The 13305-nt window shown below is 34.2% G+C and overlaps 1 protein-coding gene across 1 annotated transcript; it reads left to right on the top strand.

Moving 5' to 3' along the window:
- The first annotated feature begins 2387 nt into the window (after positions 1 to 2387).
- Positions 2388 to 11873, top strand: LOC139496046 (uncharacterized). Its single transcript, XM_071284475.1, has 3 exons — positions 2388 to 2497; positions 9757 to 10089; positions 10935 to 11873. The coding sequence occupies exons 2-3, from the start codon at positions 9781 to 9783 to the stop codon at positions 11523 to 11525; spliced, it is 900 nt and encodes a 299-aa protein (XP_071140576.1). The 5' UTR covers positions 2388 to 2497; positions 9757 to 9780; the 3' UTR covers positions 11526 to 11873.
- Positions 11874 to 13305: the final 1432 nt, after the last annotated feature.

The raw sequence follows: 13305 nt of genomic DNA, 5'->3' as shown, positions 1-13305 counted from the left end.
CAGACCCCCACATCCAGACCCTCAAGCATAGTACAGCATTCAGCTTGCATTATAAATGTTAAGTGTAACAAGAAAATTTTCGCTGTTCAATATGTTAAAGATACTTATTTTCTGTGAAATAGGTTCGAGCAGAACATTTTCATTGATTCCTGTAAAATGCTTTCGTTCAAAACTAATATAACAGGAACATATTTCCCTTTTTTTCCAATTTTAATATTGGAACAAAACTCATAGAGCTGTGATTTTTGTTCCGGAACTTATTTCACATTTGGTTAAAAAATTAGTTCCGGATCAAATTTTCTGTGATATAAGTTCCGATGGAACATATTTCGTATCAAATTTGTTCCGACGGAACAAATGTCACGCCGGAACATTTTTTTTTGGTTACAGATACCATACATGTAACATATAATATAAATAACCTTATCACTTTAGATTAAACTAAATACTCATCAAAATAAAAGTATTATGAAACTGGCGACTGGTAAAAAAATAATGATAATTCAATTCTTTGAAAAAAAATGAAAATATCAGTATAAAAACGATGGATATTTAATATAAATATGAAGTCATATGTTACAGGACTTGGTGCGAGTGCCCTTTGGGAGAAATGAGATTTTGTTATAAGAATTATGATCTCTGATTACACAAACGAACAATTATATTATGCAACAGAAAAACATCGATCAACACTCGGTCATCTCAGATTATCATTAATAGAGCATAATAAAAAAAACAAGTATCCAGTCAAAGATCTGATCTCATTTCCAACGTTAACTGTTATTCAAGAACAACCAGTTGGTCTGAGAACACAATTATTTACAAGTGCATTGTTTTAAGACAATAAATGTAAATTAAAAAAATCTCTCCTGAGCTTTCTCAATAATATGTTTACAGTGTATTGTACTACTTTTGGGACAAAGGAGTAGGTCCGGTAAGGACCGATTTTGGCCTCAAATTTCAGTTTCATCTGACGAAAGATTTTGACCACTTTTTAAACACTTAAGTGTCTATTTCATATGATTCAATTAATTTATGTGAAAGATTTTAACTTATTCAGTCATTCAAAACGATCCGATTCAAGCTCAAATATGAAAAATCTACCAAATATGCGAAAAAATGTCACTTTTCAGATGGTTTTTGTCAAAAACGAAAGTGGCCGCATCCGTGTTCATCCTCAATCTTTATATATGTTATGTATTATCATCAAATACAACTTCCATTTCAATATTTTGGATGAACACGAATGCGGCCACTTCCGTTTTACACGGAAACCGGCTAAAATTTAAGTAAAATGCTGGAATTGTTAAGATTTCAGTAATTTAGCATGACTTATTGGTGCTAGTACCCAATATATGTGCATTGTATTGTCAAAACAGCCCATATTTATGTAACAGAACCATTCTACTATACAATAAATAACTAAAAGTTTACATTTTAACAATTTTGTAAAACTGCTATATTTTGGGGCCAAAAAGGGGTCTTACTGGACCTACTCCTTTTATCAAAATTACAGAAAACTTCATCAGCTTAAACTCAAATAAGAACAATTGTATGCCAAGGGGATTTGAAATCTTTTGACAGCTTCCAAAATGCTAATTTTTAATCTATTTCAGTCGGACCAAATCTCTACTTTTCTTTAAAATTACTGACCCAATCTATTTTACAGTTTGAAATGCATGCCCCTACTTGCTGTTTGACTGCATGAGGCATTGATGAAATAAAATTTGAAGGGGTAAAAAAAAAAATGCAAGATAACACACTGTCCACGCGGGCCCGTCCACGATAGGGACTAGTCTATATTAGTGGACAATGACCAATTTAATAATTATAGATGGATTTTTAAATAGATCCATTTATATCTATCTCTACTGGTTATATTATATATCAATGTTTTCATGCTGAATTAAACAGTTTTAATGTCATTTAATCGATCCGACTGACACGCCTAGTAATAGAATCTCTAAAGCGAATAATAAATGTGTTTCTAAATATCTCATTACTTAATACAAGTCGAAATCGTGTTAAATTTTGCAGAATATTTTTATGTACTATTGATCTTCGATATAGCATGCATAGACTCAGGGATATACATGTATATTAAAGATGATATATTCGGTCACAAAAAAAAATAATATCGGTTTCGAATAAATATTCCAAGAAAATCATAAATTTAAACATAATGTTTAAAATGTCTGAATGATCATGTTTGTTGATTTCTTCATCTTTCCTTCATAAAATTCATCTAGTATTGTTTCATAAATCAATTTAATTTAACAATTTAAAAGCTAAAATATTCATTCAAGTACAACCACCTGAAACCTATTTATACCTTCCTTTAAATAGTTTTTTACAACTATTTTTAATCGCTATTATGAAAACCTATTCACCCATAAAATCATGTAGCTACCCGTATATTGAACAGCCGATCAACTTATAGGCGTTCATAAAAATGGCGGACGTGATCGATACATTCCATGGATGAACGTTGACAAACGTAAGTAATAATAAACACACGTATATACTTTGTATAGTAAGAAAATGGTACTATATATATGATATGGCATTATATTGTGTGTTTTCCGTTCTAGCGGAATGACAAGAAAAGTGTGTATTTAGTTTAAACGAAATTCATCTCTTTTATTCTTTCTCTGCTTTCTAATGAAGGTTGGTTGTTAGTCCCTGTATTACGGAATATTGGCCTTGTGTGTGAAATGTTGAACTGTATAACTTAGTAATGCTGTAGAAAGGATGGGAGTTCTCTGAACTAAGGTGGGGGGTATGTGACATTTCAACCGTAAACAGGTAAACACGGTATATTCAAACCGGTTTATAACATGAGCATCCCTAAGGAAAACAGTTGCAATTAATTATGCTTCGAAAATTAAGAATTGTGTACCATTTTTCAATGCTTCCTTCTTTAAAGTACTGCCACCTTCAACGTGATGTATATTCTGCTAGTGTTGTTGTTTCTTTGAAACACTCCCCATTTCAAATCATGGCTCAATTTTAACACAATGTGTGTAATTTTATAGAAAAAAGGAAAATGGTCGAAATCCACATCATTCCAGGGGCGGATGCAGGAATTTTCGAAAGGGGGGGGTGCTAACCCAGGGAACCCAGGGCAAAGGGGGGGGGGGTGCAAAACATATGTCCCGATACAAATGCATTGATCGGCAAAAATAAAGGGGGTGCGCACCCCCGGAACCCCCCCCCCCCCCCCCCCTGGATCCGCCACTGCATTACCCCTTGTACATTTTGTATTACAATATTTGACAAGTCGGTGCTTGATAGATATAGAATTATTGCACGTAACCTGTGCACATTTCTTTTAGGGGCAGTCTAAGACGGCCTCCATGTGAGGAATTTTCTTCTGTGTTGAAGATCAAATGTGGCCTTCTGACCCTTTATTTGTTTTCTGGTTTTTGGTAGGTTTGTTGACTTTGACACATTTCTATTTTCAATTCTCAATTTTTAATAATTTCCTTAAAACAAGGTTATGAATTAAAATTGGTTAAAACAAAATAAAAATGGACCAATTCAAGTACACCTTCTAGGTCCTCGAATTTCGATCTGTGCTCTACCTATCATAGGTACTGAGGGACAGGACAATTTGTTTTTGCCCTGCTCCTTTTTTTTCCAAAATCCGTATTTTTTTTCGTTTTGATTAACTTCAATTATTTTCGCGTTTTTCTGTACTATTAGAACATAAATATACTACAATTTTTTTTATTTGCTATTTGCTATCAATTCAAAGATTACTATAAGATTAATATATTTTGGGGGAAAAGGAGGAGGGCAAAACAAATGTGTCCTGTCCCCAAGTACTTATGATACCTAATACCGTACCGATAAGCGGTACAAAATGTATTAAGAATGTGAATCCGATTGGTGATGAATTGTAAGCGAACAGTTTATAATTGTTCATCTATCTCTCACTGATTTTCCGCGGCATATTTACCAAAAAAGGACGACATCAAAATTTCAATGTAGGATAACAAAAAAAATGAATTCATATAGTTTTTTCATTGACCCCCATACCCCCCTCTTAACTTAATTTGGTAAAAATTGATTGACTAATAAGGATATATATAAAATTGATGTCAATTAAATAAACTTGCAGCAATTTTTACCCCCAGCCCCCTCCCCCCGCCTTACAACTATTTGAATTAATTTTTTTTTTTTTTTTTTTTTATCCTACATTGATTTTCATATAACCCAATAAGCCGTATGATGCATTTAATATTTACTAACAGCCAACGAAGGAAGACTAATCTCTGATATAGTTTATGCAATTTAAAAAGGTCAAAAAGGCAATTTACTTTATGAACTTCCATATACGTTTTGTGTGTTTACATGTGTTATGTGGATTATTATAAGCTGTCTTTAATAAAATATTTCGTATTTCGTATAAATCAGCTAACTAGAATGCTTAGACTGTAGTTCTTTATCCCTACATGACATAAAATTAAAAAAAGGCCTTATGCGGATATGTTTATGCCCCATTTATGGGCATTATGTTTTCTGGTCTGTCCGTTCGTCTGTTTGTCCATACGGTCGTCCGTCCGTCTGTCACGGTTTTCAGGTTAACGTTTTTGGCCGCAGTAGTTTTAGATGAAGTTGAGTCCAATAAACTTGTAACATAGTACATTTGTGTCCTAATATGCTATGATCTTTCTAATTTTAATGCCAAATTAAAGTTTTTATCCCATTTACACGGTCCACTGAACATATGATAGTGCGGATAGAGTATTCGTGTACTATGGACACATTCTTGTTATTTTTTTGTCTCGCCTGGACGGAGTCAAAAAGCGAGACATAGGTATGCTGTTTCCGGCGTCGGCGGCGGCGACGGCGTCAACAATGTATTAGTTTGTGATTAGTTGTAGTTTATGGTTCCTTTGTGATAAGGTGTAGTTTATGGGGAACCACAAGTGGTAGGTCACTGATATTTGGTATGCAGTTGTAAATGCATTGGCATATCTCGGTTCCATCGAGATAATTTGGCTCCGCACCCTTCAGTCATTGTCTATTGATTTTGAAAAAAATTCTAAGTTATCATGTATTAGTTTGAGTTAGGTCAGTTCAAGGGGAACCATTTGTGGTAGGTCAATGTTACTTGGTATTCCGTTGTATAAGCTTTGGCACATCTCATTTCCCTGGAGAATAATTGGCCTTGCCCCTTAGTCAGAGTCTAGTGACTTTGAAACTTATCTTAGTTTACATGTATTAGTTTGTAAATATATCAGTTTAAGGCGAATTGTTTCCATGGAGATTATATAGCCCCACCCCCTCTTCATGGTCCATTGACTTTGAAACTTTTACATAGTTTACAAGTTCATGTTTGTATTTAGATTTGGAAATGACTTATAACAAGTCAATGGTATTTGGTATGCAGTTGTATTAGCATTGGTACATTTCATTTACATGCCATATAACTCAGTCATGGTTCATTGACTTTGAATATTTGCATAACTTGTGTAAGATATAAGAGTATTGCTATTTTGCATAATCAAAATTACAAAAAGGCGAGACATATCTCTGTGATAACAGTTTATTTTACATGTCTGTCAAAATCAACTTTCTATCCATGACTATCGGACCAAAAAACCGTATGGTGGTAGAATTACTTCATTTATAATTTAACCAGAAATATTTATTATTACGAAGTATTCAATTTGGTATTATACAACTCAAATTGTTCATTTAAATGTAATATCGACCCATACTTATCCAGGTAAAACCATGCACTTTTTTGTGTGTAGAAAATTACATCATTTTAAAGAGGGAAGGTAAATGTGATAAAATTGTAACCTTTCCAAATCTGCAAGTTGAACGAGAAACACAACACAAACATTGCAATGTGAATGAAATCTATATAAAACACTATTTGTTAAGCTATAAATAGTGGTGGGGATCTTTTTTTTTTAATATATATTCAAGTTATACATGTATATCGGTCAATAACAGCTTTCAATCAGTCTGCCATCCGTGAATATCGGACTAAATTACTTCATTTCTCATTTAACTACATGTACATATACAATATACATATATATTGAGAATACAATGTTCACATAACTAAAAGATAAAGAGGGCGTAGTTGGTTTTTTAAGCCCCATTAATGGGCATTATGTGTTCTGGTCTCTGCGTCCGTCCGTTCGTTCGTTCGTCCGTCTGTCCCTCTTCAGGTTTTTGTCGAGCCTGCAACTTTTGTTGCAGAAAGCTCGACAAAGAGATAGTGATCCGGCGGCGGCGGCGTTAGCTAACTTTTTAAAAGCTTTATATTTTAGAAGATGGAAGACCTGGATGCTTCATACTTTGTATAAAGATGCCTCATGTTACGAAGTTTCCGTCAGTCACATGTCAAATGTCCTTGACCTCATTTTCAAGGTTCAGTGATCACTTGAAAAAAAAGTTCAGATTTTTTGTAATGTTGAATTCTCTCTTATTATAAGTAATAGGATAATTATATTTGGTATGTGCGTACCTTGCAAGGTCCTCATGCCCGTCAGACAGTTTTCACTTGACCTCGACCTCATTTCAGGGATCAGTGAACAAGGTTAAGTTTTGGTGGTCAAGTCCATATCTCAGATACTATAAGCAATAGGTCTAGTATATTCGGTGTATGGAAGGACTGTAAGGTGTACATGTCCAACTGGCAGGTGTCATCTGACCTTGACCTCATTTTCATGGTTCAGTGGTTAAAGTTAAGTTTTTGTGTTTTGGTCTGATTTTCTCATACTTTATGCAATAGATCTACTACATTCGTTGTATGGAATGATTGTTAGGTGTACAAGTCTAGCGGGCAGATGTCATCTGACCTTGACCTCATTTTCATGGTTGAGTGGTCAAAGTTAAGTTTTTGAGTTTTGGTCATTTTATCTAATACTATATGCCATAGGTCAACTATATTTGGTGTATGGAAATATTTTATGATCTATATGTCAGTCGCACAGGTTTTATTTGACCTCGACCTCATTTTCACGGTTCATTGCTCGGTGTTAAGTTTTTGTGTTTTGGTCTATTTTTCTTAAACTATAAGTAATAGGTCAACTATATTTGTTGTATGGAAGCATTGTTAGCTGTACATGTCTGCCTGGCATGGTTCATCTGGCCTTGATCTCATTTTCATGGTTCATTGGTCTTTGTTTAGTTATCTTGGTTAATGTTAAGTTTATTTGACAGTTATTAATAAAGTTTTATACTTAGGATTATCAACATAATATCAATGATTAGTAAAAAAGGCGAGACATTTCAGCGTGTGCAGTCTTGTTAGCATAGGCGGATCCATGGGGGCCTTGGGGGCCCGCCCCCCTTTCGTGGGACAAATTTGGTTGATTATATAGGGAATCATTGAAGCATGACTGGAGCGGGCCCCCTCTTAGGTCAGTCAGCGGGCCCCCTCTAAGGAAAAGTTCTAGATCCGCCACTGTTGTTAGTCTGAGTTTTGATATTTATTAAGTCATGAAGATAACTATGACTGTTCTTATGTAAAATTTTAAATGTTTCTATTCCAATAGTTCTAAGTCTGCGAGTTTTTAAGGATGGAAGTTTAGGTATCAAAAGTAAATTTTCATAGCTTATAAAGGGCACTCTTCATATATAATATTTTTATCACTACATATTCTGTGTTTTGAAATATAAATAGGCCTAAACAAATGGATAACCCCTTACTAGGAACAGGATTTACATTCATTCTTCACATTAGGGAAGTTCGCTACTCAGTTTCAAAATAACAAGCTTTTCATAACACTGGTATATATTTATAGGGAATTAATAAAGAAATCAAAAGAGCGAAAAAAAAGTTTTAGGTCCATAATTATGCATGTTTTTGAGATATTAGCCATTGAAAATTTGGCGGGAAAATGTTCTCTGAGTCTTGATTTTTCCATAGCTTTATCATTGACAAGTTTAAGTCCCCAAAAAGTACTAAAAAAAAACAAGGATTTTATAAGACTTTGAAAGATTGCTTATAATTATAAATGCAAAAGATTTATAAAAAGAAAAATGGGGGTTAGTGGGCATTTTTGTTTAAGGCATTCAAATAGATAAAACCAGAGGATTCCGAAAATCTGACAAAAATCCCATAACATGACAAGCGAACATCATTAAGGAACATGAAATTCTACGCTTTCATGGTCAATGGCACTTTTCTATATTATAAATTATTAATGAAATTTATAAGCCATTCTTGTTAATATTTTATAAACGCTAGTTGAAAGCTTAATATAATCCACTACCAGTGACATGCAATAATAAATAATTGTATCTATAACACGTGACGCAATAGAACAATGGTATCAAACATGCGAGAATAAGAATGTATACCATACGTTTAGAAAATTTAAACATATTACTAATGCCACACTCGTACTATTATTTTCTGTGTTAAGTGGACCATGAAATTTTGGTCCATACCTTCAAATTAACTTGGCAATATAATTAGAAATAGCTGTATAAAAGTCTTTTCTTGTCGTAAACCAAAGTGCATGAAATGACACAGAAACAATATCATATCATAGGGAACATGTGTGTTCTAAGTTTGAAGTTGATTGGACTTCATCAAAACTACCTTGACAAATAACTTAAACCTGAAGCGGGACAGACGAACGAATAGACGAACAGACCGAAAAATATAATGTCCCTAAGTAGAGCGTAAAATATTTTTGTCTATGTTTTTGTAATACTAATAACATCAATATGAATGATTGGGACCAAGTTTCCGTTAGTGTTGAGAATAACTATGCATGTTTGTTTGTTCTATGTTGCGTATTAAGAACTCGCGTTTGTTGATGTCTGTGCGTTTATTGGTTATTCTTGTCGTCGGGTTGCTGTCTCGTAGACACAAACCCGGCAATACCCCTTTTATACGACCCCAAAAAAAAATTTGGATCGTATAATGGTATGATGTCGTCGTCTGCGTCGTCGTCGTCCGAAGACACATTGGTTTCCGGATAATAACTTTAGTTTAAGTGAATAGATCTTTATGATATTTTTTCAGAAGGTTCAATACCACAAAATGAAGGTTGGGATTACTTTTTGGGATGATGGTCTCAACCGTTTAGGAATTAGGGGCCCAAAACAAGCATTTTTCTAGTTTCAGGATAATAACTTGTGTGTAATTGTATGGATCTCTCTCAATTGTATCACAACGTACCTTATAACAAAGGGGAGGCTAGGATTAAGTTTTGGGTTAATTGCCCAAAATATGTAGGATTTAGGGGCCTAAAAAGGGCAAAAAAGAAGCATGTTTCTAGTTTCCAAACATACATGATGATAACTTGTGTTTAAGTGTATGGATCTCTCTGAAATTGTACTACAAGGTTGAATACTACAAAAGAAAGCATGGGATTGAGTTTAAGGGTTATTGCTCCAATGGGGGTTTCAAAAAGTGGGGGGTGGGGATTTTTTGTTTACCATTTTTAAAGGGATTCCTTTTTTTTCAAAATTTTTCAAATTTCAAATTTTGAAAAGTTTCAAGAAGAAATATTCAATTGCACAGTATTGTGCAGTATAGATTTGTTAGATCTTTGACCACATTAATTTTGTGACAAAAACCCATATTATGTAAACAATTTGATCACAATCCAAATTCAGACAGTATCAAGCTTGAATATTGTGACCAAATTTGCCCACTCTGTTCAGGGTTCGACCACTGGGGTCGTATATAGCTGCGCCCTGCGGAGCACCTGGTTTCATGTATATATATATAACTGTTAATAAATATGAATATCTATTTCTTTCTAATTTCAGAAATTCAACGTAGAACATAACGACATGCCGAAACTAAACGTACGAGAAGTGCTCATACTGGCAGCTTGTGTATTCATCGGGTTTAATGTATTCTACCTGGTGGCCGGAAGTGGAGACAAAACAGTCGTTCAAAGTGACAATAACGTCCAAGTATTGAGTCAAGGTGACACAAATGTCAAAAGATTCGAGCAGGATAGTGCCATAAATGTGTTACCAGTTATTGGATCAATGCCAATTAATTCCAATATCACGGATGTTATAAGGAAACAGAGAAATGCAGTATCAGCAATGCTTAATAAATTGAGTAAAAGAATCGGGGTACTGCAGTGTGAGGTAAATAAATATCAATAAAAACACATGTGCATTACTGTAGGTTGCACGTCAGTAAATATAGACAATGCAATTACCTATAAAAACTCCATTTATGGGCTAAAACACTACTGTGCCACTTTTACTATGAAGTTTCCTAAAAAAAAATTATCCTAGAATGGAAAGTTTTAATGCACTGTTATTTTTGTAAAGGTCAAAAGATAATGATGTGCTGTATATTTTCAACATTTATATGTCCCGACTTATATTAACCCTCCCTTTTCGTTTGGTTTTCCCCAGAATTCAATTTAACCGCTATCCAACGTGTATTTATACTAGCAACAAGTTCTGTCTCTTTGAGATGAAGTATAGAGATTACATTTGGGAACTATTACGTAAACAAAACAAAAAGTCTATAGATATAATATAAAATTTATAATGGAAATGGGGAATGTGTCAAAGAGACAACAACCCGATCATAGAACAGATAACAGCAGGTCACCAATAGGTCTTTAATGCAGCGAGAAACTCCCGCACCCGGAGTCGTCCTTCAGCTGGCCCCTAAACAAATATCTATACTAGTTCAGTGATAATGGACGTCATACTAAACTCCGAATTATACACAAGAAACTAAAATAAAAAATCATACAAGACTAACAAAGGCCAAAGGCTCCTGACTTGGGACAGGCGCAAAAATGCGGTACATGTATATCCCCACCATATTTAGTGATACAGACTCGTTAGATCTATAGTCTATTTATCTGTTTGACTTCTTATTTATTTACTATACAAATTTTACTATAATAAGATTAAGCGGAATGTATATCATGTATATGTGAACATAATGTTTCTATTTGTTTCTATTGTAGAGAAAGAAAGGTACCGCAGCGGCCGGGGGATATTGTAGTAGAGGAGGTCAACATCTGGGAGCAGACAAGACGTTACTTCCGGCATTGTCGGAATTATTACAGGGTAAAAATGTAGCAAGTTTTGGTGACGGAACTGGTGAATACAAAACAAAACTTTTAGGATTAGGACAGATAAAGTCGTACGATTCATACGACGGGGGACCATTTACTGAAGAAGAGAGCAAAGGAAATGTTAAATATATGGACCTAACTATTCCACATTTTGGGCTACCAGTTTATGATTGGGTCGTTTCCATTGAAGTAGCCGAGCATATTCCCAAGGAATATGAGGAAATATTTTTAGACAATATATTCAGACATGCCAATGAAGGCATAATACTAAGCTGGGCAGTCCCAGGACAAGGAGGGTTGAACCATGTCAACAATAAGCCAATAGAATACGTTATTGAAGTAATGAATAAGCACGGTTTTCACCGTGATGACGCGTCGTCCAAACTGTTGCAAGACGCCAGTACATTTCCTCATCTGAAAAGAAACCTTTATGTTTATAAACGACGAGAAATCATAAAAAATCTGCATATTTTAGCATAGCTTAGCAGATGTTCCATCTTTAAATACTATACCTGTACAAATTTTCCTTATATGCTTCTTTTTTGACAAACAGCGATCAGGCATGCATTTTAGACAAACTATTCAAATCCGTCAAAGAAGAGCCTATAATACTACGCTGGGCAGTTCAAGGATAGGGAGGGTTAAACCATGTCAACAATAAGCCAATAGAATACGTTATTGAAGTTACTGTTCCAAATACATGTAGCCTGTCAATTTCTTCATCTAAAATAAACAACATTTTATAAACAACGAGAACTCGTGAAAAAATGCATATGTTAGCATAGTTTAAAAGATGCTCTATATTTTTCAATAAAATAAATAAATAATTATCTGTTTTTATCTTTTATTGCTTAACCGACTTTAGATAACCATTTATGATTTTTATATAGAACTATAAAACATTACTAGCCGTATTAGGGGAGGGGATACCTAGTTTAAAATTGACTTATTGAATTATTACACAGTTTATTTTGAAAGAAATAAATACTGCCATGGGTCTTTCATGTCTTGCATAATGCGTTTTCGACTTCTCATCCTCGATTGGAACATTTGTGTGAGTCGTTTGTGTGAACACTCTTCAACCCTATTTTTACCTTGGACAATCGTTTAAATGCTAAACATAAGAGCAAACTACAAAAAATCAGGTTTGCAGTTAACCTATAATTGTTCACTTTTTTCACATTCTGAATTGGATGCAGAGTTGTCTCATTGAGACAAATTTCACCCAGAGTTCAATTGACGTGGATGTAAGTAAATAAAGGCAACCGCACAGCCTTCAAAAATGAGGAAAACTTGTACTGACATGAAAAATGCGGACATAATTCAAAAGTAAAATCACAAAAATACTGAACTCCGATGAAAATATTCAAAACGGAAAGTCCCTAATCAAATGGCAAAATCAAAAGATGAAATATATCAAACGAATGGATAACAACAGTTATATTCCTAAATTGGAATAGGAATTGTCTTATAAGTATACTCTATAATAAATCATTCGTATGAGTGTTCTCGTTTGTATTGTTTTACATTGTCATTTCGGGATTAATTATAGCCGACTATGCGATATTGATTTGGCTTATTATTGGAGGCCGTACTGTTAATTTCTGTGTCATTTGGTCTCTTTTGGAGAGTAGTTTCATTGGCAATCATACCGCATCTTCTTTTTTATACTTAAACACTTTTAATTATTCTATCCTGTTTAGAAGATGTAGTATAAGTGCCAATAAGACAAATTTCAATCAAAGATACAATATGTAAAAGAAAACCATTAAAGGTCAAAGTACGGTCCTCATCACGGAGCTCACACCGAACAGCAAGCTATAAAGTGTCCCAAAAATGTCTTAGTGTAAAACCATTCAAACAGGAAAACCAACGTTATAATCTATATAAAAAAACGAGGAACATTTACGAACCACATCGACAAACGACAAGTTCTGAACATTCATCCAGGACGTACGACAGGTACACAAATGCAGTGGGTTTAAAAGATTAAACAGGCGTCAACCTTCACCCGTACCTGGAAAAATAGTGTAACACCACAAGATAGAAAGAAACTCGATAAAATATCAATTGAAATGGCTAATCGCAATATCAATACATATTAATACAAGCTTTTTGATAGATGAAATGATACAAGTCTTTTTGGTAGATAAAATGATACAAGTCTTTTTGGTAGATGGAATGATACAAGTCTTTTTGATAGATGAAATGATACAAGTCTCACAACCAGCACTAACGAGTCTGGACTATTTTAGTAGCG

Source organism: Mytilus edulis, chromosome 11, assembly GCF_963676685.1.
Source record: "Mytilus edulis chromosome 11, xbMytEdul2.2, whole genome shotgun sequence".
NCBI classification, from domain to species: Eukaryota; Metazoa; Mollusca; class Bivalvia; order Mytilida; family Mytilidae; genus Mytilus; species Mytilus edulis.
This window is presented reverse-complemented; position numbering and strand designations above follow the sequence as displayed.